Source organism: Amborella trichopoda, chromosome 2 (genome assembly GCF_054954075.1).
Source record: "Amborella trichopoda isolate Santa Cruz 75 chromosome 2, AtrichopodaSantaCruz75HAP2 v2.0, whole genome shotgun sequence".
In the NCBI taxonomy this organism is placed as follows: domain Eukaryota; kingdom Viridiplantae; phylum Streptophyta; class Magnoliopsida; order Amborellales; family Amborellaceae; genus Amborella; species Amborella trichopoda.
In genome coordinates, this window is record NC_142337.1 from 55,120,001 (window position 1) to 55,147,868 (window position 27,868).

Below are 27,868 nucleotides of genomic sequence, written 5' to 3' on the forward strand. Positions count from 1 at the left end.
ATATATATATATATATATATATATATATATATATATATATATATATATATGAAAAAGTTTATATAAGGATGCAACCTTTTAATGTAGAACTACTGATGCACCTCAAAAATCCATCGGAAACGGTAGTTTTAATGTTGAAAAACCCTTTGATTGATCATCTCGACATCGAGATGTCTGACCATGAAAAATAAAAAGATTTTCAGTTTCAGAAATAGTGCATTTTACAACATATTATCTACACCGTCCATTTTCAAGATTTTCATATGTTTATAGATCTACTTGATTTTAACCATTTTTTAAATTTAAAATTTTCTAATAAGATATAAAAATAGATTTTGAGATAATCCTAAGAACATTTTACATTAAAATTATATACGATGATAAATTTGAAGGTGCGTCTTACCTCTACAGCTACGGATGTATCTGTATGCCTACTGCACCTATATATATATATATATATATATATATATATATATATATATATATATATATATATATATATATATATATATATATATATATATATCACTATGGTTTGCATAAGGTTGCAACCTTAAACAATCCAATTGAAGCGTGCCTTTAAATTTTATCATAATGTAATTTTGATATCAAAATTTTTTAAGATGGCTTGAGAATCTTTTATCATCTCTAATTATAAACTTTTAACTCTAAAAATGGTTCAAATCAAGTAGATCTAAAAACACATAAAAATCTTGAAAATGGACAATTTAGATTTGAAAGATACACTATTTCACGGACCTGAAATTATTATTATTTTTTTATATTCATATATCTCGATGTCAAGATGATCAATTAGAGGATTTTCCAACATCCAAACAACCTTTTATGATGGATTTTTAGGTGCATCTTTATTTCTACATTTTAGGGTTGCAACCTTATATAAACTTACATTTAGAAATAGGTGTGGATCATCAACATTACATTTCTACTGATGAGTTGGAAAAAGTTTATATAAGGATGCTACATTACATTTCTACTAATGAGTTGGAAAAAGTTTATATAAGGATGCTACCTTATAATGTAGATCTACGAATGCCTCTCAAAAATTCATCGGAAAAGGTAGTTTTAATGTTGAAAAACCCTTTGATTGATCATCTCGACATCGAGATGGATGGCTATAAAAAATAAAAAGATTTTAAGTCTCAAAAATAGTGCATTTTACAACATAGTATCTACACCGTCCATTTCAATATGTTCATATGTTTATAGATCTATTTGATTTTAACCATTTTTGAAATCTAAAATTTATAATTAGATATAAAAATAGATTTTGAGGTAATCCTAAGAACATTTTACATCAAAATTATATATCATGATAAAATTTGAAGGTGCACCTTACCTTTACACCTACGGATGCATCCGTATGCAAACTGCACCCTTTTGTTATCGAAAAGAATATAGCTAATATTTCACTAAAAGACAAAAGATATGCTTGTTATTTCGATAATATTTTTAAAATATTTACTAATAGACAAAGGCATTTAATAAAGTACCTCAAGTTTCACTCTATAATTACCTCTACCTTCTAGTAAAAATATCAACAATATCATTTCTACAAACAAAAATATCTTTATTATTTTATTGCTATAAAATAAAGTAATAAGCAACTAAGGTAATTTTGATAATTCACATCCCATTCTAAATGCAACCTATAAAATTTCATGGAGCTTTAATAATAGAAAAAACTATATACATTTGCATTTACTCAGCATAAGCACAAACTTAGACAATCCTTGTCATGACTTCCATGGTACTTTGTACTAGTGTTCTAGTAAAGCTTACACCACTAGTATCCTTTATAAGCTTGTTATATCCACCAGATCAGACAAAAATAATCTTCACTCTCACATGCAAGGGTGAATATTTCAAGAAATGAAATTTAACAAACACAACTTTATCATCTGCAAAACTCCTCCACTACTGTTAAAAACAGCATCCACTCACTTAGGAATAAAGGGACAATCACATCATTAGGTCCTTACTTCATATCCACCAGCACGCGTCAATGCTCGGAACCCTTTGTATGGGCGGTATGGCACATTTAAGAGTTCGAGTTTATCAATTTGGAGGCCAGAGAGAGCAACACCCATAATCTTGAAACCTACTAGTAAAGTGGGGAAAACATGCATCTTATCCAATCCAGACTCCAACTGTAGGGTCCCTGAAAGACACGGGGCTTTCTCTTTAGGAATCCTCCCTATAGACCATGAGCACACCTGTGAAAAGATAACATTTTCACAAATGAGAAACGCAGTAGATCTCGTCTTGCTTGCTTTAAATACTATTCCTCAGTACTTATCCTGTGAGTGCAACCCAATCAACAGCGTATGATTATTAACTTTGAGAACCTCACGACATAAACGAGGATTAGAAGTGACATTTTTGCGAGTTCCAATCGTCTTTAACTAGAAGTTCTATCTGTGTTATTATAATAATCAAAATGAGTAAAAGCAATTAGTATCATATGTGTAAATAAGACAAAGTATCATCATCATCATTTTAACTTTTTCCCAATAAATTGGGAAAATAAGACAAAGTATACAAAAAAAAAATCGAGTTCGCAAAAACCCTTCAGTCAATCCTTTTATTGATCTGCACCTAGCAGCCTTGCCATACTTCTAACAAAAGGAGCACCTAAGAGCATACCTTGTTAGCGAGTATGTGTACTGTTCCATGATTAGAACTCAAGTCTTGTGATACAACAAAATAAGGCAATTGAAACTGTATGGTTATAGAATCTATGGTCTTCCCAGGATCATTGCGTATTCCAACAAGAACATTCAAACGACATGTTCCAGCATTTGAGCTTAACTGAGGCTTCACATAAATAGGTGTGTTCTTCAACTTCTTAACCCTGTAAATTGCCATTTGCACTCAAGTGAATATACTATATCAATATATCTATCCAATTATATAGATATATAGCAGAGAGAGAGATAGCAAGAGAGAGAAATTTAACCTTAGAGAAAACCACATATATGGGTTTATCTCTATATATACGTGTGTGTGTCAGTGTGACTAACTCTGAACAAAATACTATGGGTCACATTTAGAAAAGGGTGCAAGCTGTCAACTTATGTTATTTACCCTTTCTTTTTTCATGTCTATAAAATGAGTAGGGCAATTTTTTCATTTAAAAAGGGTATAATTGATATTCTTACTAAAAGACAAAGGGTGCTTTTCTCATTTCGATGAACGCATTTGTTTAAATTTTTACTCAAAAAGGCAAAGGCATTTTGTTGATAAAGTACCGAGAGCTTCATTCCACAACCATCCTTATCTTACTGAAAGTATCAACTATACCCTTTTCGATGACAAAAATGTTATTACTCAATCCATAGGCAATGGGAAAAGGAAAGGGGCACATAACATAATTTAACAATCCACACCCATTTCTAAATGTATATAAGTTTTTTTATGGGTATTAACCATAGATGAAGCCCCTTATGTGAGTGTGCTTGTCGTGACTAAAGGTATTTTCCAACCGACCTATAACTCATGAGCTTAAACTGCCCATCAGGTGGTACAAAGGACAAAATCTGATGGGACTCCCATGGCCGAAAACGTACACAAGGATGGAACCGCACATCATTCAGAATTGAAGGGTTTGCAAATGAGAGAGCCAAATCTGGAAGCCCGGAGAGATGGCAATTCACTTGAACTTCACCATATATTTCGCATTTCACCAAAGCGCCATCGCTGAGTATCATAAAATAGAAATACGGAAAATGCTTAGGCAAGAGAAAACAATAAAATAAAAATAAAAAGAAAGAAATCTGAATGCAGACACATTGTTGGTCAAACCATAGTAAACAACATATAGTCTCCTCTACCCGAATACAAAGAATCCCAACGGTTCGGCCAAATTCAGATGACTTAGCAAAAGAAGATAATAATATTTAACTAAACAGCCTAGATTATGCATAAGTGGATGTTGTGCTTTTGATGTCTAACAGCATAATAAGTACTGCAAAGCTTGAGACTTAATCTGTGCAAAAGCATTAAAATATGCATGGACATGAAATCATGAAACCAGACTCCACGCTCAATTGCCAGATGAATTCAACAAGGAAGAAGCATCAAAAGTATCAAGCCTCATTACATTAAGCAATCACAGTAACTGTAAAAGAAACCTACATATCCTAAACATCCATCTCCTTCTCATCTTAATACCCTAGAGAGATCTTTAAATGGCAGCAAGTGAACCTACATCATTTTTTTTCTTTTTTTTAATGGATTCTTCATATTTTTCATTTTATCTCTTTTTGGAAAACTTCAAAAACAGATAAGACCTGCGGATTAAGATTTCCAAATCTCCAGTCAAATTGAGGGTTAGGAAGTACGAAACCACTTATGATTTTACAACCTTGATTTCTATTAAAAATCCATAACTATCATTCTTTTGGCATCCCTTCAATAGTGAAAAGCAAAAGTTGCCAGCTAGTTTTCAATATACTTACAATTGTAAGAAAAAAATTGGAAGAAAATTCTATATCATAATTTTAGACTCATGTGAGGCCCAAAAAGACATGGTTGGAAGTAGTGAAAAAAGATATGAGGACTTATTGCCTCACTAAGGGTGTGACCCTTAATGGAGCAGAATGGCGGACAAGGATTCGTGTAGCCGACCTTAAATAGTTGGGAAAAAGCTCTGAGGATGATGCTGATGAATTTTAAACTTATGTGTTTCTACTATTTAATGCTTGTGTGAACACCAAGTACCTTCAAGTCCGCTTTTCATGGGGGTACCAACTTCATTAATGTGCGGAAAGCAACAAAGAAACATACTAAGAGCCCTCTTTCGAGAAGGGACTAACTGGGCTACAATAAATCAGGAAACAGCTCCATCATTTGCCTCCGTATGGTAACTTAGATCTATACAACAGAAATAAAGTAAAAATTTACCATCGTCTACATGGTACATTCGATAAACCACCAAATGATAATAAGGGCATCACTAAAATGACCACCAGGACCAGAGGAAGCTTCTGGCACAATCTATGCCTCACACTCTTGGACTTGATTCCAAAAACCCACGAAATGATGTGGTTAGGACGGCAGACTCTTGAAGAACTAGTACAGAAACAAGACAAAATTTTACATCAAATCCCAAATTTAAAATTGTTTCTGCACATACTGGTAGTGTTGGACTTTGATTCCAATAAAACCCACAATATGATCTATTGGCAAGGCAGACTCCTGAAGAACTATTGACAAAAACAAGAAAACATTTCTTGAGTTGATAGATATTAAAAGAGGGAAATGTTGTTTTCTACATCAATTCCCAACATTCAAATGGTTTTTGCATATTCTGGAATTGTTCTCATACCCCATAGGACATCTAAACAAGCGAATGTAAACGTGAGCATTTCAAAGTTAGCTGAACCCCCAAAGGGGATAGAAAAGTGTTCCCTTCTTGTTGAAGCAAGACCAGATCAAGACAACACAATTAGCGGAAAAGCAAAGTGAATCATAGATAACTCAATAATCTTTGGGTGCAGCTGTCAATCCATTCTTTACTATCATATATGAGTAGAACATTTTAATAGCAAACAAGAAGATGATTTTAATAGCAAACAAGAAGATGATTTTAATAGCAAACAAGAAGATGACCAAGTGAACCCAAGAAAAAAGAAAAACACATGTTGGCAACCAAAGTACAGTTACGATGCAAATGCCACAAAAATCAGGAAGACATAATCACAATGATTGAAAGCACAAAATATTCAATACAACTTGTCTTCAAAAAAAAAAACACATATTCAACACGACTCTTGCTTCCATAATATTTCTGTTTAAGGTATCCAGTTTCCATGGGATTTGGTTTTATTTATGACATTGTAGGATTTGTTGATTGGCAAACATAGACTGCAAGAAATTTTTACAAAACCAATGGATTATCACGATAGCATGCATACTATATATTTGAACTCACTTGACAAACGCTAAACAAAATACGCAGGCATTTCAGTCATTTTTTCAGGAGAATCAAGAAATTTCAAACGCCCAACATACATGAGACCTAGGGAACAGCCATTAATACAGTTATATCAGTATCATGCGAGACATTTTTTTGCATGCACCTGCTCACAACTGCATCCATTTCCTCAACAAGATCGACATAAACTTCATTGTTTGCATGCTTCAAGTCACTTGTTCTCCATGGCACACAAGATGCTGTCGCACCTGGAAGGGTGTTGCTCACATTTGAACTGCTACCAGTCACAACACTCAACACTTTGCTGACAAGATTTGGTGGGGCTATCATTTCCTTCAGAATGTTGGGTTCTGTGGTTAAAGGGAAACCATTGTCCATCATTTCATCTAAAAGCTGCAATTAATGCCATATACTCTTGTCACGGTTCAGAACCCCACCGCACATCACATAAAAAAAAAAAAAAAAAAGGTTAACTAGCAAAAGCTCCTAATACAAGGGTCTCCATTGAGGATGAATAATCAAAATAAATTCCTTGACCAATAGAAAAATTTTCAAGCACAATTATTAACTAAAATTGGGAGTCATAAAAGTGCATAACTTTAGGAATTCTGAATATTAGCAGTAAAAAGGGGACAAGCTTGAGCTTCAATCATTTGGATGATTGCCAATAGTAGGTAAGTAAAAAGAACACTATTAAAAACCAATGATATATTGGTGAATGAATTAACATATTTCTTCTATGACTCTTTTGAGCCTTGTTAAACATTGGTTATCTCTATCTAAGATATTTTAAGGAGGCCAACAAGGTTGCAGACTTCAATGCTAAGGAGGAGGTTTATAGAAGGTAGTTCTTAATGGGGATTCCCTTCAGATCCTATCAACGTCTTCTTCAAAGTCATTGCTTTCATAGATTTTCTTTGTTCTCAACCCTCTTTATGACTTGACAAGTTAATGTATGGTTCTGTTTTGAAAGCTAATAAAAGCAGACTGCCGACACCCCCATGATTTGTTTAATAGATTAACCTTCTAACCTGAGACCTTCTCAAAGCATCGCAAAATGAATCCTAACACAAAGATGCGCCAACGCATGATTGCAAATATATCATGGGTGAATGGGAAGACCTCAGTCCACCCAGGCTCCATGCAATTATGGATTTTGCTCAAAGTGTAGGTGTCTCATCAGAACTATCCATATGATGCATAACAAGTACCGTTTCAAGGACTCGATTTCACCACTGTTGTCAAATCAAAAGAACACATATTTGAAAGTTTACTGAGCATGCAAGCACACGTCAGTAATCAGAACAGACTATATAATTTATTCCAAAACAATTCCAGAAGTAATTTCGTAATTGCATGTAAATACGTAAGGGTTGAATACAGGGCCAAAGTAGGATTACGGCCCCATCAATTATTACTTGGTTAAATTCAAAGGCAAAACAAGTTTAGAACGCCAGGGAAGAATTTTGTCCTCAGAATGGTAAAATGGCAACATAAACAAGTTTGGGACACATTACCTCATATACAATGACGAAGTTATCCTTGATTAGGTCTTCATTCAAACCTCCAAGGTAATCTGAAAGGACATCTGCCACTTTGCTAAGAAACTATGGGCCAGAACAAGATATAAGAATTGTTAGTCCTGTGCATTAAAGCAGGATATCAAGGAAAAACACGTAACTGCAATAAATTTCAGAACATGGTATGTGTATGCAGGTCTCCATCTCATTCAAATCATAATAATAGCAAAATGCACGACATAAGACACTTATTGCAATGAAAGCTCCCACTCTTGTAACAAGCACACAGGAACGCCCTAATGACAAACGAACAATAAAGTGACTGAGCCCAACGTATATGTGGGTCAAAGGAAGCACTATATATTGCAGCAATTATTTCATCCTTATATATATGGAAATAGTCCTAGATGCCTACTAAAAGACTCACAAGCTAATCATAAAACGATTATGTGAAATGTATTGTACCCTCTAGGATATCTATTCAAACATTAAGATAAGGGATTGTATATTATGAGACCATTTATCTTTCTTACAAGGAGGTCAGAATTACTCCTAGTCATTAGATGTCAAATTCGATGGCCTGGGGTGTGTCACAAAGTACAAGAAAGTTTCTTCTGAACTTTGAGTTTAGTCAATGACTTGCTTACAACCACCGGATTTGAAATCTAAAGGGCAAGAGTGATTGTGAACACCTTGTGCTAAAAGTAAATGATCTCTTTGTATATTTTTCCTCAAGATAATTAGCCTTAAAGTCCCAAAGGCAGAGATGTATAGGATACTAACAAAAACCTCAATAGATACAAGTCTATGTTAAATAATTTGATTACTTCCATCATGAAAAGCATTTTGTCATCCTCTTAAACAACTATATAATTACTTCCATCACGAAAAGCATTTTGTTATCCACTTAAACAACTATATAATTACTTCCATCACGAAAAGCATTTTGTCATCCTCTTAAACAACTATGTAGGCAACTAACCACTATTTTTCACCAGACAGATATATGAACAATCTGCAAGCCAACAAAATATAGCCATAACTTACCATAATATATCTAAAGGAAAGCCCATACATCAGCAATATAACGTAAAATGCCAATTTCCAATAACCAAGGCATAAGAATGGACGGATATGACAAAGAAGTCTTGAAGGTCTACCTCTAATGCCATCAATGGAGGCATCTCAACCTGTGCACAGGCTAAAAATGTGATGCCTTCACGAACAACTTGAAAAAGATAATGTGTTGGGGAGGCAACCACCGAAGGCACCTAGGCCATTCAGAATACAAAATCACCAATGTCAGAAAAATGGTTATCTCTTTGCAGAAAATAATTCATTTTATGGGGAAATCCTTTGAGAGAAGCACTTTTTACTAAGCATACTACTTGACATGTGCAGGACATGATTCCTTATTTCAAGCAAGGTTCACAATAGGGCATCAAAAACTTGGTCAGTTAAATAATCAAATAATAATATCTACAGCAACAACAATAATAAGTGTAGAGACATGTCATTCCATAATGGGTGTATCTTTTTCACATTTGGGTGTACCGAGGATGGTTTTGATGACATTTTATCAAGGTTATGATGAAATTTCAATGGAAAAAACTCGTCCATTTCATTGGCATAGATGAATCAATTGTCAGCAAGAAAATAAAAAACAAAAAAACAAAAGTTGCTTATTTTGCACAGTTATCACAGGATATGTGTACCTTATAAGGTTCTCCATAGGACAATGCGTGTTCCCAAAACCAAGCGCATATGGATCTGTCCACTTGATGTCCAGTCCACTGTTTCTCAAGCATTACCTCCCTGTAATTTAAATTAAACAAAAAAATAAAAAAAATCAAATGATACTTAGTGAAAATAAACAAATAAAATAGAACATGAGTCAGTTTCACAAGATGTCTGAAAAAAAAAAAAAAAAGAAGCAAGATCACCAATTTGGGTATGGGAAGAGATCGAGAAATTTTTAAACCCATTTGAACAGAAACTCATATTTATGCTTAAGTACCCATAATGAAGAAGAAGAAGAAGTAATTGATTTCATAATGCAATAAAAATTCAGAGATATGACGGCAAAACACAATTAAAAGAAACATGGAAATTGACGCAACGATAATAACAAATGGAAATTAGAGATACCCACCCACTCCTCAATCACAGCAAAACCCCAAAAAAAATGAAATAATTGACTGTATGATAATCACAATTTATAGGACCAAAATAATAAAGAAATAACCATAAGAAATAATAAATCATATCTGCAACGAACAATGAAGTAGTGACGATGTAGATTCAACATAACGTAGCGACATTTAATTTGTTGAGAGAAAGAGAGATTTGTTAAAAATTAAATTTTTATGGAAATATAGAATACTAAATTTGAATATTTGAGAATTAAAAAGCTTATTTTACCCTGTGTCTGAGAGGAGAAAGATGCACTGAAGCATTTTGGTCCAGCTACAGAATTGGGCTTCCATTCAAATTTGTTTATAGTGTGGGAGTAGGAGAAGCACCCTAGAATTTTTAGAAATAACGGATTTGTCCCTTAACGTGGACGAATGAGATTTCATTCGGTTGAGAACATATGGGCCTGTTTGTATCCTAGTTAGCAAGTCGGCAAAAAACCATATATCAGCAAACTAAAATATGCGTAATAAATTAATTTTGTTCCAAAAATTTGAAGGTAAAAATTAGGCCAAATTACGGATTACGTAATATTAGGTAAGTTAAAGTATCGTGAATATTTTTAAGATTTGACTCAAAAAAAAAGAGTGAAAAGATCAGATATATAAAGATGACACCGGATAAGATTACGATTTGTAATTGTTCTTTGGATACATTAAAGATATTGAACAATAGTTTTATGGTGGGTAATACTTTAGACAAATTTTTTATCTTAATTTTTAATAAGTGCATCAACAATACTTTATTATTATGCACAAAACATGTGATAGACTTATTGGAAGCATATAATAAAACAACAATACTAAACATAAGAACTAGATTAGCAAATAACAAGAATTGTAACCCAATATATAGGATTATTGTCAGAAGAAAAATAGTAATCCATAAAAAATGCTTTGTTTTAGACCAATGAAATAACAAAAAAGTTTGAAAAGGTGAAATTAATTAAACCTTGTAGAAAGAAAGCAACAAAATGCCTAAACAAATCTAACCCTGAATTTTGAGCCACTAAGAATTTTAGTTGTCATTTATCTCTCTTGCTCAATACGTTCATGCTCTAGATTTAGAGAAAAAAAAAAATTTCATAAGGTAACTCTTCCTACAAATCCACCTATATGTTAAGACATACAGTTGGTAGAACAATTTTTTGAGAATATATTGCTCGTGTTTTTTTTTTAATATACTTCTTTAAGATATAATTTTATCGAATCTTTTGTTACATCAAGATTCTGAATTTAGCCCAACAGTGTTTATCTCTAAACCAAAATTCAAAGATATTAAATAAGTGAAAAGTATTAATTTTAATAAAGTTATATTTTGAATTTTTATTTGAAAAATATAAAAATACGAATTTATACCGGTTTCAATAAAAAAACGTGATTTTTTTAAGACACTTTTGAAAAAGTCAAAGTTCTGAACATATTTCAAAAAGATTAGAGATGAAGAGAACGTATTTTAATTAGAAACTTGCTAACTATGCCTACAAAGCCTTGCAGAATAGGTGATTTGTTTTTATATCCAAATAGGAGACGTCAATAAGGGGATGGGCAATAAGTCACTCCACCACACTGGTGTAGAGAGTCAGGTTACCATCTTAAACAAATGGCTAATTTCATACATGACCATAGAATAATATACACTTCATAACGAATTTCTTAAACATCACACTCATCCAAACATTTGAGATTTGAATCCGTGACCTCTAGACTCTCCATATGGTCGTTCTACCGCCTACATCACACAACAGTTACACCTAAAGCTTCAAAATTAGTTACAACTTACAACCAAAGCAGTAGAAATAATATTTTTTTATTTTTTATTTTTCAATTTTTATATATTTCATAGAAAATAAACAATTTGTAATTAAGAATTATACAGACGAATCAGGAAGTGCTACGACTTTTTGCCAACATATTAGATACCCCAACTGAGAACCCGGCCAGCTGGTTATCGAAAAGACTACCGATAGAGAGTAAGCCGGGCGGGCGTTACAAACCTTTCTTTCCTCCCCATTCAATCCATTTTTCTTCTTCTTTGCATACAAGTTCACATGCAACAGAGAGGCACTAAGTTACCCCCATATGATTAGTGGAGTTCATGCATGCATGGACATTGGAATGGACCAAGCTGCAACTTTCTTCACTACAAGCCTCTATTCAATGGCCCACAACAAAAAAGGCCTAAAGTAGTTGTTCGCTTAATGTTGCTCCTCGTCTTTCTTGAAAGGATGTTTATATAAGGCGCTCACTTTAAACAAATGAAATAAAGGTGCACCTCCATATACTACCTCTAAATACTTTTGGAATATGTAGTTTCGATTCTTTTGAATGTCAAATTTTACAATTGAAATAAAGGCGCACCTCCAAATACTGCCTCTAAATACTCGTGGAATATCTAGTTTCGATTCTTTTGAATGTCAAATTTTTACAGTGGCCTAAAAATCTATTTCTACCCCTATCTATAAAATTTAAAGTTCAAAAATAGCCTTGAAGTCTTAAAAATAGACAGCCCACATATTATATTATAAGACACACTACTTTTAATGCTTGAAATCTTCTTTTTTTATATGTATTCATACATCTCAAGGTCAAGATGATCAATTGAAGGGTTTTTTGCAATGTCGGAACATCTTCTCCAATGGAACTTGGAACATCTTCTCCAATGGAAATTTAAAATGCACATCACTTTTATAGTATAAGATTGACGCTTTACGTAAACTGGACAGAAAAGTGAGATGCATTCAGGCCTACCAACGCCAATGTTATCACAAGTTACACTACGATCACTAATAAGAAAACTCTCCGCCTACTTCCCTTAAAAGTCTTCAATGCAACAACACCTCTTGAATGGCATCATTACAAGATGGAATCAAAAAGACCTCTCGTTCGTCATCTGTCTGTCTCTAAAGAATGTACGAGAAAAGTGTAAAAGAAAAATTAAATGGAACATACAATGACCAACCAGTTGCATGCCAGCTATTTTACAATAAATTTGTTTGTATTAACATTAGTTAAAAGCTGAATAACACATTAAGGAAATGCCCCAGAAGTCAGAACAGCCTCTCTTAGCCTGAAATAAAGAAACTCTAATGCAATTACCTCTTCGTTAAGCAAACAAACATTTACTCTTTTGGAAATACAGTACATAAAAAAATATCACATAAAAGAAAGCCCAAATCGGGAAAACCTCAATGAGCGTAAGAAAGAGAGAGAGAGAAAGAGAGAGAGAGAGAGAGAGAGAGAGGAGAGAGATTTCCAATATAGAAAATATTGAAAAAGATGCTGGTCCACCGATCAAAAAGAATCTGCCAGTTCAATGGACCATATACACCTATAATATCACATTGTGTCATAAAATTGTATGGGCACTAGTGAGTGCTAAGGAGTTCAAAACTTCCTTCAATCAATATCTCCATAAATGCTCTTTTCTTTCTACCTCTTACGTTCAATCAGTCTATTTTGGAAGCTCAATTTCTTTTTTACAAGACCAGAGAGAGAGAGATTGACCGTTCTTAAACATTCAAAACAAACATAAGCCCGGGAACCAGTGTAGAAATTTTCACTACAATCTACTGGAGCAACCTCACCCTGCAAAGATCGAAATCTAATACACATCACATCCTTCCCATTTCTTCTTCCAAAAATCATTGACATCACACTACACTGAACGCTGACTGAATTGTCGAAGAAACTCGAGAAGCTATTGTCTGTTGTGCAAATGCTTGAATTTGCTTCTTAGCATCTGCCAAATTACAATCATATATCAGTTCACATTAAGCGACAACTGGACTGAAAAACGTTCATACAAATCAAATAAGGAAGCAACAAAAGATTGAGACAAAGTTTTTACATGAAATCCTAAATTTTCAGTAAATCTCTTCCAAAATTTCGAAATTCAAGCAAACTATTAAGGCATATGAAACTGTATTGCATCTTTAATGTAGTGCAAGCATGAAAGCCAAACTTCTTGTGAAGCAATTACCTCTATGGTATATTATTATTGCACTCAACTAATGCAAGCATCAAAAGTGGCATGAGGGCAGTCCTTGCCTTAAATACCATACAATAATGAAAAGCAATGAATCATCTTTCAGAATTGACAACTGATAATGTACCTTTGCGACATTTGGTAAAGCCAACGATGTTTGCAATGCTGAGACTCAAACATACTCCAATAGCAAGAAGAAAATCAGCCTGAAACCTTATGAGCGAGAATATCCCCAGGAAAATCCATGCAACAGCCTGCACATAAGAAGCCATGTAGTTCACGGCACATAAATACAATAAGACCATGAATTTTAGTAAATGTCTATACATGCTAATCACAGCAGTTAGACCTCAAATGTAAGGTGACCATGATTACCATGTTTGAGTTGAGATAGACCACATTATATAGTGACAAAATAAAGATATTTGATTTTTTTAGAAAATTAAGTTTTATCTATATTGATGTTTCGACAGAGCACTATATAATTTAGGGAGACACAAAACCTTTTCATGAAACCAAAATCAGTCAAGGAAACTAACTCATCAAGAGAGTGAGTTACATAAATTGCAGCACATTAAGAGATGACACAATTTCCTTCCAAATAAAAAAATTTTGCTCTCTATAATTTAAAGCCTACTGAATCTACAAAAGCAATGCTTTACTTTGAAGTTTTTCAAATAGGTAAGTTAAAAGGAAAATGAGTGGAGGCCATGGCACCAGCCATGTGAAATTGTAATGCCAGAGGAATATGATGAGAATTTCTGGCATGAACGTGGATGTAATTCAAAAAAGTATCTTGTGATGCAGGGAAGATGGGAAACAAATAAATAACTCAGGAAAATAAATACAAAACTAAAAGGAGGGAAGATTCCCCCCTCAGGGTCTACAAGGGAGTAAAATCTAAAAAAGATCTTTTAACAAACTCTAAAAAAAGAAAACTCTTATTCTCTTCACTATTTTTTTCTAGTCTAATATTTGCACACTTATAGAAGAAGAGAAACTTAAACGCTAACTTGTTCCCTAAGAAAACCTAATCAAATTCTAACCCTTCATCTTAAAAACTAAATAAACATTCAATTCTACCTCTCAATTCTCTACAATTGAAAAGACAAATATGCCTAAATAAAATAAAAAGCCCACCCAAGCTTAAATTTCAACCTCCTAAAAAACAATAAATTAAAAATTAAAAAAAAAATCTAATTACATCTTTCTGTCGAGGTTGGGAGACGCTCCAACTCGAGCATGAATATTCGAACGTGAATCAAAGACTAGCCAATTCATCACCATGCAGTTGTAACTTTGGATATTGATCTCCTTGAATTTAATTTGCTTCTTTAGCCAAGTGTACCTTCGTGCTCCTTTTTGGGATCGTTACATTTGCACAATTGCAAGTTTCATTACACTGATAACAAGTAACCTGGTAAGAAACCTTCTTCTAGGTGAAAAAGCGCTTATTAGTGCTCTACTGTTATTTAGTCTCTACTCGTAAAGGAACTTGAAAAACTTCGCCTAAGGTCCACGGTCGATCACTTAAGGTCCATGGTCGATACAAAAAGACAACATCTCAAATGGTTGGTTGGAGCCCATGAATATAACGAGCAACATTTTCCCCTTCAAAGTTCAATCTCTTGGAGATTGTTTTGAGCCACAAGTATATAAAGTTCCCCAGTATGATCCTCTACTTTCTTATCATTCTATCGAATATTATGGAAATCTTGAAAGAAAATTTGCTCATGATCTACAGGAAGAAAATTCTCTTCCAATGTCATTTTCATATCTTGCCCATATGAAATTTTTGCCTTTCCACTACGAAGTCGGGATTGTTGAACTTGTTCCCACCAGGTCATAGCATACCCCGGACTTTAGTTGTAACAAGTTTAACTTGACACTCTTCTATCAATTCACTCCATTCAAAAAGAATTTTAACTGCACTCAACCAATCAATAAAACATTCTATGTGGAGCTTACCATGACACTCAAGGAGATCGACCTTAATACTAAGATACCGTGAACACTCTATAGGGCGCAAATCTTGCCTGCAAATTTGATCGTTACATTTGGGATTGGCACCCCAAGTTGGTCATGGGACAATTGGCACCAAATCTATGTGGTTGCGAGCACCCTCTTGTTAATGAACGGTGTTCTTCAACCATTGCAATCGCTAATTCGCTTCACCAATCTCTCCACCAAGTTCTCCTCGAAGTTCATGAATCTCACTTTGAATGTCTTCCATGGCTTTGTTTACATCTCCTATAATTTGTGACAATAGATCATTGATCCCAGGAGTAGGTTTTGGTGGCATTATGATGTATGGATCTTGTAGGCTCTAATACCAATTGAAGCAAGGAAGAAGGGAAAAAATATATACATCAAAAAAATAAAAGACAAAAATAAATAGATGAGAGATTATGCTCTCTCTCTTCAAAAGATCTGAAATACTCTTATTCTCTTTGCTACTTTTTTTTTTATCTAATAATTACATATTTATAAAAGAAATGAAGCCTAAAACCTAATTTATTCCTTAAGAAACCATAATCAAATCCTAAACCTTCATCTTTAAAAAATAAACTTCCAATTCTAACCCTCAATTCCCTACAACCAAAAAAGACAAACAGTCATAAAAAAAATTAAAAACCCAATATAACCCCAAACCTAAATTTTAATCTCCTAAAAAATAGTAAAATAAAAATTAAACCCTAATTACATCATCCTGAAAAGGCAGATGTGATATTTAGCACAAGAAATCATTGATCCAAGTGGCACACAAGGACAGAAGATTTGGCACCCCTTAAAAATTGTACATGTAACAACAAACTATTTTGCAATCACATATATGCAATCGCTCAACTCTGCCCTAGCCGGGCCCCTGCTGGTCATGGCGGTCCCAAGCCCGAGTAAACAAGGAGGATTGTTTAGGTAGGCAGCCAATGTAAAAATTTCACGCAACAATCCATGAAATCCTAAACGGAACAGGATTTGTGAACCCGACCCCAAAGAGTTGGGGTAAGGCTCTAACGATGATGATGTATGAAATCACTCAAGGCCAATGCTATCACCCATAACAAAATGCGGTCAGGGACCTTTGAAGAACCCTTACAAGTCGCATCTACCATTGTTCCTTTTTTCCAAAGTCTAGTCTTGGAGGCCACCTACACCTCTCGCCCATGCGTGACTCATCTCTCACTACTCCCGCTTCCTTGTGATAAAGAATACTGGCTGGAAAGACCTTTCACTGAAGAAGAAATCAATAGAGCCATCACTAACCTAGGACAAGCAAAAGACCCACGACCAAAAGGTTTCTCTAGTTGTCTTAAATAAACTCTGGAATGTCATGGCACCCAATGCACTCACTTTTTTCAACGTATTCTACCAAAGAGGGATGGTGCATAAAGGAATGATGCCAACTTCATTGCCCTAATCCCTAAAGTAGGAGTAGAGGAGATCAAACACTTTGTCCCATCACCTCAATGAGTACATCATACAGATTATTAGCTAAAGTCCTATCATCATGTTTGCCAGAGTTGCTTAACCATGTTATCTCGCCCAATCAAAGTGGTTTTGTCAAAAAATAAACAAATACTAGATGGGGCTCCCACTGCCCACGAACACATTCACTCCAAGCACCTTTCAAAGGCCCCGAGCCTTATTCTAAATATTGGGAGAAAGCCTATGATCATGGAGACTGGACCTCCTTCTAATTGAAATGCTCAGCAGAATGGGCTTTGGAGAGAAATGGAGAAGCTGGATCCTTGGTTGCTTTACCTCAACAACCAGCTCAATCCTCGAAAATGGCATCCTTAAACGATACTCCCAACCCTCCTAAGGCCTCATACAGGACGTCCTTTGCTATTTGCAATAGCACCAGAAGTTTTGAAATCCAAACTGATGGGTGTAGAAATGAAATGGTCCTGACATTTGCCATCTTCAACATTGATGACAACCTTGTCTTGTAGAATGCCGTATCAATAAAGTCAAGTAACTTTGGCTATTTCCAAGATGTTACTAAGTCACCAAAAGCATGAAGATTAACATGTCAAATCCAAACTGATGGGTGTAGAAATGAACAAGCATTCCCATGAAGCGTTCGAAACCCTATTCGGCTGCGGGACCAACACACTATGAACAAAGTATTTGGGTCTTCCTCTCTCTGTAGGAAAGCCCTACAAACCTCTTCTAGACCCAATTATAGAAAGCTTTCGAAGGAGGCTCACAGCTTGGAAGGGTAGATTTTCTCATCGGCTAGGTGAATCACTCTCAAGGCAACTCTAGCCAACATTCCTATAATCCTATTCATCCTCCTTTCCCTTTTCCACATGCCCACCTATGTAATCTCCAAAGAACACCTTGTGAAGGAAATCTTGTCGTCTGGGTCTAGGGACATTAAGAAATTTCAATTGGGCGTATTGGACAAAGTGTGCGTACCAAAGAAGATTAGTAGGTTAGTGTGCATACCAAAGAAGATTAGTAGGTTGGTGATGTAATGGGGTTTTTTTTTTTTGTCCGGCTTTTTGTTTAGAATTTAGGTTTGGGTTTATTTTGGGTTTCTAGTTTGATATTTATGTCCTCTTTTAGTTGTAGAGAATTAAGGAGCAAAATTGGAACTTATTTTTATTTTTTAAAAAGATGAAGCTTGGGATTTAATATTGATCAGAACTCCTTAGGGAGCAAGTTAGGGTTTGCCATTGTTTTCTTCTATAAATATGTAACTATTACACTAGAAAAAGTAAGAGAAAAGAATAATTTATTTGGGTCTAGTTGGAAAGATCTTTTTAGAGTGGACTCCCTTGTAGACCAATAAGAGAGGGTATAATCTCTCATCCAATAATTTTTGTCTTTTATGTTTCTGGTTTATTTATTTTCTTTCCCCTTTCCCCTACATCAATTGGTATCAAAGCGTTGAGAGCAATACAACATGATGTTATCACAAACATCTACTAATCTAGTTATAGAGTGTCAAATATTTGAAAGACTCAAAAAATATCTGACAAAACATCTTAGCAGAATAATACAAGAAGTTCTACAAGATCTTCTCAGCAAGTAGCAATATGGGGAACAAGAGGTAAACCTTAGAACGAAAGATGTTGACAACCCTGAAGTGCTACAAATTTCAACAATCAATTGCGAAGACGAAGATACATTTGTAGCGCATGTAAAATACCACCCTTTGAGCCAGAAGGAGAAACCAAGATTAAGTTGGTATTTAAGTGTTTGATCAATTGGTTCACTGAAGAAACAAAGTAAGTCGATGAATGGTGGGACTACACTAATTATTAAATTGGCTCTTGAAGGATGCGATGAACATGACAAGCTCAAGGTCGAGCTTCTCCCAACCTTGGGAGAATGATCAAATGGATTTTTAGTTTTATATTTTAAGACCCTTTTTGGAACTTAAATTTTATTTTTCTAATTTTCTTTAGGGGTATTTGTGCCTTTTTTAGTTGAAGATACGTTAATGGTAGAATTGGAACTTTTTAAAGATGGAGGATTAGAATTCCTTAGGGGGCAAGTCAGGGTTGAGAGTTGTTTTCTTCTATAAATATGTAATTGTTGGACTAGAAATATGCAACCAAAAAAAGAAGAAAAGAAAAGAAGAATTTATTTGGGTCTTGCGAAAAGAGCTTTTTGGGGTGGACTCCCTTGCAGACCTGGGAGAGGTAATAGTCTCTCATCCATTTATTTTTGCCTTATGTTTTTTTCTAATTTATTTATTTTCTTTCCCCTTCTCCCCTACATTAGACACCTGGTGAACTATAAAAAGTCAAAAGTGGCAAAGAGAAAGGCAAGGCTTTCAGTGAACAACTCAATTTGATTTTTTCAAACTTCCGACAGAGCCACTATAGAAGCGAACAATGGGCCCCATTCAAGTACCAAAGGCCTCTTTGGTTGAAAGACTACCGACGATCTAAAGGCTTTCGGCCTCTCCTTAGGCTCTCGGTAACTAGGCATACACAACCTCAAAAAACACAAACATTGCTTTGTTGCGCAAATGGTGGTGGAGGTTTGCTTAACAGCTTGACCCCCTGCAGCGCAACATCATACGCCATAAATACAAGCTGGAGGCTGTTGGATGGTTTCCCAAGGGAAACCATCTTGCAAATGCTTTGGGGGTTTGAAGAGCATTAGCTGACAGAAGTTTATGGGGAATAGAAGATAGAAAGCCAATATGGGTGGTAATTTGCTTTTTTTTGGTACAATTTGGGGACCGAAGATGCAGCCATTCAATGTAACCTTAGACCCAAATGCTATAGTCGCTTTTGTTGTGGGACGCCAACCTAGAACCATATGGTATTCTACATTAAGAAGACACCTTTCTGACCAGGAAAGAATCCTTCTCCTCGACATGCGGCAATTGTTCCACCACCTCTATTTACCCAGCATCAGAGTTTTAAAACTCAACTGAGCCAACATGGGCTCAGCCAAGTAACTCGGCCTCGACAGGGGGCGGCGCTAAGGTGAAATAATATGTACAGGTTCTCAGGGGTCCAAGAAATTGTACAGTTCTAGGGCAAGTACTATAAAACTCCCTCGAGTACTGTAGAAATCGGCCAAACCCCTGAGTATTGTACGATGACTTAAAAGGGGGGCGAAAATCTGCTTGTCATTTCTCATTTTCTTCAAAGATTGGAGCCTAGAAACCCCACAATTTGATCCACATTTGTAGTATAAGCTAGAAAATCAGTAAACCTACCTATTAGAAGACTTTGATTCGAGAAAACACCATTAGATTTGTCGCATTTTTTAGATCACATGATTGGGCAGTTTTTCACCTGATTTTGAAAAACTTTTATTTCTTTGAATCCGATGGTCGATCTTCAATTAAATCGAACCCTAAGCCTTACTTTGAGTTCTTGATCCAACCATAGGGCCAAAAAAACAAAAATAAAATTTAAGAACTTATAGTTTCGATTTTTTTTCTTTTTTGCTATTTGGAAATTTCAAGTTCCTAGATCCGAAGTCAGAAACCAAATTTTGATTGGGGGGTTTCCGTTGGAGACACATAAGGAAGATTTGGTAAGGATCTGAAGCCTCAATTTGCCCCAAACTCGAATTTTGGGTATGCTTCATTTTTTTAATTTAAATTCTATAGCCTCGAAATTTTGGGTATGTTTCATTTTTTCAATTTAAATTTATAAATTGATTCTTGACTAATTCAATTAAGATATTAATGTTCTCTTTTATATAGAGTTTTATGTTTTTAATAATTCTTATGATTTATTCACTTTTTACTGATTTTTCCAAATTTTCATATTTTCTATTTTTTAAAGCCAATAAAATCAAAATTTTCTTATTTCATGTTTTATATGCATTTTCTGATTTGCTATTGTTTTTTTGGATATTAATATTTTCTATTTGTTTATATTTTCACAATTGTTTTGTAATTTTTTCACTGTTTTGGCCCTTTTTTGGGCTAGAGCAGGACTCAAGTGAGTCAACTCGGACTTGCTTGAGTTACTTGGCAAGGGCAAAAGTCAATTCCTGAGGCCGAGTCGAGTTCCCAAACACATACCCGTAGGGCAGGATAGAGTCATCTGGACCCCCTCTCAATCGGGCAAATTCTCAGTCACCTCTTTCTTCCACCCCTACAAACCAAAGCCAATAATCCATTGCAAAGTGAGTTCACACCCATAACCACCCCCCTTCCCAAAAGTGCAATCTCTAGAATGACTGCGACCAGCTACAAAGAAAGGGTTTCAGCATCCCTAATAGATGCACGCATTGTAAGGAAGCTGAGGAAAGCCATGACCATCTTCTTATCCACTGTCCATGTGTTGCAGCTTTATTGGTGCATCTCTTAGTCCTTCCATTGGCATTGAGTCACACCAAACACCACCTAACTGCTTTTTTCCGCCTTCTTTACAACACCATATCCTCCGGCGGGCTTTTCCTCTGGAGGATTTCCATTCTAGCCACCATTTGGACTATTTGTTGTGAAGAAATAAGAGAATATTTGACAGCATGGAAAGGAATACGGCTATTATTGCCGAGCACATCAAGGACATTTACCACTTTATGGGCCAGAAACTTCAAAGGACTTCAGTCTTTCTCAAGAAAAGATTTTCAGTCCAATAGACAAAACATCATAAACTTCTAATCCCAGAAAATACGGAGTGTCTGCCTATAGAGACCCCAGGAAACCGATACCATAATATTTAATGTGAATGGCTGTTGTCTTGGCAATTCAAGTGGTTTTGCGGGAGCTTTTAAAAACAAGAATGAGAACAATACTCTTTCCTCTCAGGTTACATAGGCATCATGGACTCCACCATGGCTGAGTCAATGGCCATTCTGAAAGGCATAAAAACATTTGATCATTCCTGAGAAATCAAGCTAATTATTTAGGAGGGATTCCAAAAACATGATATCTTGGCGGCCCTCTCAGCACCCTCTCCCTTGGAAACTCTCACACATTTTTTACCATATGTATCATCTGTGCAGAAACGTGAGGGCCTCTGTCCAGCGTGAAGCCAACACAGCAGATGACTCGCTTGCTAGCTCAGGAGCAGCCAAAAGAATAACAGATGACACCTTGATTTCTTCAAGTGCACAACATTGACCCCTCTTTATCATAATCCACAGTCACCTCTCTTGCTGATCCTTCTTGGGCTCTTACCTCTCTAAATTGAACAGGTCCCTCTATTTTTTCTTATAGTGGGACCCTCTAACCCACATTTTTGGTTCGTTGATCGTAGTGGGCCCATATGACCAACCAATTTTGGACTCTTTTCTTCTGTAGAGCATCCGACTTGTAGTTTTGACTTTATTACACCCCACCCCTACATGGATATTTTGCAATAGTTCACATACTATTATAGATATCAACTTCGAAAACAAAACAAAAAAACAAAATAGCAAGTTTAAACCCACTTTGGCCTCAAGGAGGGTATGGCCCTTGATAGAGCAAAATGGTGGATCAAGATTTGTGTAGATGACCCCAAATAGTAGGGAAAAAGCCTCTAATGATGATGATGACGAAACCTATTTTACTTGAAGCAGCAGTCCAGGTATGAGCAGTAGATAATCCAAGTCAAAATGAATGACACAACAGGAGATACCTCCAATCTTGTCCATATCCAGCAAACTTCAATGGCTCTCTCCTCCCACAACTTCCTAAAACTTTGTGATATTGTCTTTTCTTTCTTTTGATTTGATATTAAATTTGTTTGTGTTGTTGAGGTAAACAACATGCATGATACTCTTTTCTTCTTTTTCCGTTGGTAATAAGTTTCTTTAAAATAAGAGCATAAACAAGCTAAAGAAAAATATCCAGGGACTGAAGTAGGTTAAATTCCGCAGGCCTGAACCCTTTTTTATTGATTAACTGGTAGCAAGGAGAATTGAACAGTAAGAGTGGCGCATCAGTTATGCAAAGATTAAAGCATATGAATGAATGCATGCCCATAAGGGGTCTGAACTCTGGACCAAAGAGGTGTAAGATGTCAGTGTAGATGGCACATCCAAGAAATTATTTTCAAACACGATGGCAGTGCCAAAGGTAACTCACATTATAGCTGCTGGTTTTGCTGGGTTAATAAGGACAAGAGGAACTCATCAAATGACATTTTGGATATCTACAGGTAACATATTGGGCATGGGTGAAGACAAAGTTTTACTAGTAGATGTCAATATTTGTTACCAAAAACCATGACAACCTCGTACAGCTTGAGGGATATCCATTGAATGTTATATGATGGTTTAAGAGGAATGAGCTCTGCCTCTGAATAAGTAAAAATACTCATCAAAAATAATTAAATTTATATGATATGTTCCCTGTGCCTCGGGGTAATGCTTTGGCATAAATCTTCAGAAGGTAGGCTCAATACTATGGCATTCTTCGCATGTGTGAACAACACAGGCATTCACACTTCTATCATCCTTAGTTATTTTAATGATTTCATTCATAAACAAAAGAAGAAGAAGAAGAAGAAGAAGGAAAAAGGCTACATTATCAGAGAAACCATGGGGAAAGAAAAGTGGGGCATTAACACAGCTCAACAATAGTGAAACGAGTAATTTGTAGATTCTTGCACACCACAAGTGTACTTACAGTAATGTAAAGTGTCCACCAGAAGAGCCATGAATCCTTCTTGTTCATTCGAGCCAAAGACTGATAACCAAATACAAAAAACTGAAATGAGAGTGCGGGTGTGTATGTGTGAATGAGTAAATTGAGAAAGTGCAATTTTTAGTGATCCTCCATATGTAAATATTCATTTTAGTAAATATGTTCTCCATGGTTTAGAGCAAAAAAGTATGAAATAATATGAACCTCGTGGTCAAGACATTCAAATTTCCAGACACTCTCCCCTTGCTCATCTACTTCATTCCACCACCTCAGACCAACCAATATCCGTCCACTGACATTTTTTACTACCCAGAAATCAAGAGCAGCCAGCAATACAGTTATGACAAATATGATAACAAAGCTGTTGATAAAAAGTGCCGAAAGTATGTAGAATGCCAAAGCTGCTGCCTGCCAAGGTTAGAAGGCTGTGAGTGAAAGATCACAAACAAAAAAAGCCAAATAAAAATACCAAACAAACAAATCCCATACCTTAAAGAGAACATGAAAGAAGCATGTTTTTGGATTGGCATAGTTCTTCCCTGTTGCTTGCAACTTAACAATTGTACAAAACAAAGAAACAAGTAGCCTTCAGATAGGCAAAGAACCAAAGGCAATACTTTCATAAATAAATAAAAAGTAAGAGACCCAATTGCCAAGTTCTTAATTACATAGCCAACTTTAATCTATTTAACAATTGTACAAAACAAAGAAACAAGTAACCTTCAGATAAGCAAAGAACCAAAGGCAATACTTTCAGAAATAAATAAACAGTAAGAGACCCAATTGCCAAGTTCTTAATTACCTAGCCAATTTTAATCTATTTAAACTTTATGGACAAAAAGCAACTAAGAAACAGCAATTATTTCAGCTTACACAAAGCTGCAAATAAATTGGGGCACAAGTAATTCATATGACCATATTGAGCTAGTCCAGTATTTTTCTCGCTAAGCTTTGAACATATTTCCTCTTAACTTACAAACTCGTAGGGGTTAAGCTTTGCAGGCAATCCAACTCTTCTCTTGTCAAATCCAAAAAGGACCAGACTTTCAAGGGCATTCACAGAGAAATTAAATTGTAAATCCAATGAAATATGTCCAATTATCTCAAACAATAACAGATTTAGTAATCCACAATGAAGTATGCTCAAAAACTTAGAGGCTTCCTTTTAACGGTTCACAAACATCGAATCATCAACATACTTCCTTTCAGGAATATTTATCTGGAGAAATTAAACACAAGAAAATAAAGAATACAAGCTCTAGAAGATCACCCCACTCATTTAGCCAAAAAGTTACAAAAAGAAATACGAAGAATGAGGATCACTTCCACACCATAAAATGGGGTTTCTAAAACAAAATGAAAAAAAATTATGATTCCCTATTAATCCAAACACCAACTCTATTGAACACAAATAATGGATGATTCACTATGCATGTCTCTTTTCCATGTTGTAGGATGCGGTTTGTAGTCAGGATCTTGTCTAAACTCTGAACTTGCCATCCACCCAAATATGGCGAAAAAGTATGGAGCATAAGTGCCCCAAACAACGCAACCTAAAGGCCCAACACAACTATCCACTTGAGTTATATGAAAGAATTTAATGGAGAAAAGGCCCACTTCCATAAACTATTGATGGGGCTTAATCCCACTATAAGTTGTTTCCAAGACAGCTCAGCAAACACGACATATCCTCATCTCCACAGCCTTAAGCCCCCCAACTTCCCAAAGTGCACGCACTAAAACACCTTGTCCCATCGCCTCTCTAGACAGCCACTCACCATCAACTCATGGTTCAAATCTAATCCAGCCAATACAAAATCAGTGTCACCATAAGACATCTTACACAAAGATGACTCTCCTTCCATCTCCCATTCCAAACCTACTACTCTGCCAAAAACTTGCTGGCTTGGTGCCATGGGATAGATATCCTCCCACGGTCCACACCCAAGAAATATTGTTATCCATGCACCGCTCATTTTTCCCACCATTACTATCACGATTTATGACCATATTGCCCTTAACCATGCTGGCCCAAAGAACCCCTGGCTCCTCCCAAAATGCCAGTACTAAATGAAGCACAAATGCCCAATCCTGCAGCTCTCCTAGACACCGATCATAACCATGGAAACATCCTGCTATCCACATTCTACCATGTCATACTTCAACCTCTCCCAAACTACACTGAGTTATTTTCATCTTACTTACTGCCTGAATAAGGATAAAGAACCCTAGAACAGAAACAATAAGTCCATTAGATCCTTGTCCGCCATACTTATGAGGGTAATTTTACCCAAAAATGGAACAAAAATAGACTATTACACTAGCCTCAATTCATATTTCTGAACAATCAGATCTCATAAGCTTTTTGCGCCACTTATCGATGCATATAGGAATTCCCAGCAATATTTTGGATAGCTCTTCAGCTTTAAAAACCGCAATGTTGGCAAATTCATTTAATCTAGAAGTTTTCCACCCATCAAGGATAGCAATCTTTACCAAGTGTGTTACAATCCATAAACAGCCACATAGACTCTCAAGCTCATCCTCGTAGAATGTACTTGCACGGGGCCTGGGTCAGACAAACAAATGATTGGATTGTCATAACAACCTCTCAATGACCTAGATCTATCCCTTCGATGACATGTAACCCAACTGCTTTACCTACAAACAACTAATAGCTTCCGACACCATAATAACAGGGATAGGTTGTCTTGCCTGAGGTCTCAACAGCCTCAAAAGAAATTATGATCACGGAAACCAATCCCCCATTTAGTCTAGAAAATCCTAAATCTATGTGGTCACAGGCTTTCTCCATGTCCACTCTTATAGTGATTCCTCAACATCCCCACCCTATACCTAGAGTCCACGAAATTGTGGGTTGGCTGCTTGGGTATTGAATGAAAATTTGTGGTGTCTTGCAGAATAAAAAACCACACACCTTTCTAGATTTCTCATTGTTTCAACAAAGATATCTGCTTGAGTTACTTGTTTTAAGAGTCAATATCAGTATCATCCATTGCTCATACTTCCGAAATAAATGTTACAATATTACTGCAATTCATCATACAGTTCACTCATCAGAAACTTAATCAAGAATTGCATCAAGAATTATCAAACCATGGAGATAATTCGATGAAGTTCCACTTTGAACTCAGAATTAGCACAAGAAAATTCCTAACAAAATTCCATTTGACAAAAACCTAAACCTTGCATTTTTTAAATTTAATTAAAAATCCTGAAATGGATGAAAAGCTAGTAAGATAGAAGAATACATTCTATAAAAATATACCTGAGATCCTCTGTAGAATTCATAGATCTAGCAATTAAAATAAAAAATGCACAACATTCACACCATACAATATAAGAGACATAACCAAGTTGCCCTAATCATATAAATGTGATGATCTTATGAGTCATCACTGCAGAACCATGACGCGTCAACGAATGGTAGTATAAAAAAATACTTTCACGGCTCATCTCGGTCTTTTTTTCCGAACTATGAGAAATAAATAGATATAATCCAAGCTTCCTATCTTTCATGCCTCATCACGGTCTTTCTTTTCTCCGAACCATGAGAAATAAATAGCTATAATTCAAGTTTCCTATCTTCCAATCTGTTTTGCCCAGATTTTCGGACTCCTTTGCGCTAGATCTAACTCGTACAAAGCTCAGAGGGAATACAATCTACAATCTCTCTCCAAAAAAAGGAAAACAATACCTAGTTTCGATCCGTTAATACACAATTATTCCAGGTTTTTCCCTAGATCTAACCCATTCAAATTTACGGAAACACGAAGTGCATATATTGTATCTCGAAATTCGAGAAAAAAATACCTGGTTTTGATCCATTTTGTTAGAGGGGGGGAAATCTTCAGCGAAATTCTTCTTTACATGAAGGTAGGCTAAACGAAACTGGAACCTGCTGTCGGACCAATGACAAATTATATTTCTGGGATGGACAAAAACGCCCTTGAGCTCTGTGACACGTGGGCTGTCGTGCCAGTTTCCTTAGGCTTGGCAGCGTGCGTTGAACATGAGTCAGGGGTCAGTCGGGCGCGCCAACCCGAATCTAGTCTGAGTTTGGGTTCATATTTTGGGTCCGGTTCAGCTTGGACCCTATTGGGTTGGATCGACTCGACCAACTCA

At 35.7% G+C, this 27,868-nt stretch overlaps 2 protein-coding genes across 3 annotated transcripts; both read right to left on the reverse strand.

The window, feature by feature from the left end:
- Positions 1–1,694: 1,694 nt before the first annotated feature.
- On the reverse strand, positions 1,695–10,124 carry LOC18431421 (Clathrin adaptor complexes medium subunit family protein). Of its 2 annotated transcripts, none has more exons than XR_016049666.1 (8): positions 9,901–10,124; positions 9,195–9,294; positions 8,640–8,750; positions 7,477–7,566; positions 6,105–6,352; positions 3,591–3,720; positions 2,668–2,875; positions 1,695–2,237 (listed from the first exon to the last, which is right to left on the reverse strand). XR_016049666.1 is itself a non-coding variant. In XM_006841546.4 (8 exons), exons 1-8 carry the CDS (start codon positions 9,963–9,965, stop codon positions 1,992–1,994), a joined length of 1,278 nt encoding a protein of 425 aa, XP_006841609.2. In that variant the 5' UTR covers positions 9,966–10,124; the 3' UTR covers positions 1,695–1,991. The 2 variants fall into 2 exon arrangements, 1 of the variants encoding a protein (XP_006841609.2); XM_006841546.4 differs by having other exon boundaries at positions 3,511–3,720.
- Positions 10,125–12,923: 2,799 nt separating this feature from the next.
- Positions 12,924–27,647, reverse strand: LOC18431420 (golgi apparatus membrane protein-like protein ECHIDNA protein). The gene is made up of 6 exons (XM_006841545.4): positions 27,557–27,647; positions 24,212–24,274; positions 23,927–24,130; positions 23,705–23,764; positions 13,787–13,913; positions 12,924–13,413 (listed from the first exon to the last, which is right to left on the reverse strand). The coding sequence occupies exons 1-6, from the start codon at positions 27,569–27,571 to the stop codon at positions 13,325–13,327; spliced, it is 558 nt and encodes a 185-aa protein (XP_006841608.1). The 5' UTR covers positions 27,572–27,647; the 3' UTR covers positions 12,924–13,324.
- Positions 27,648–27,868: the final 221 nt, after the last annotated feature.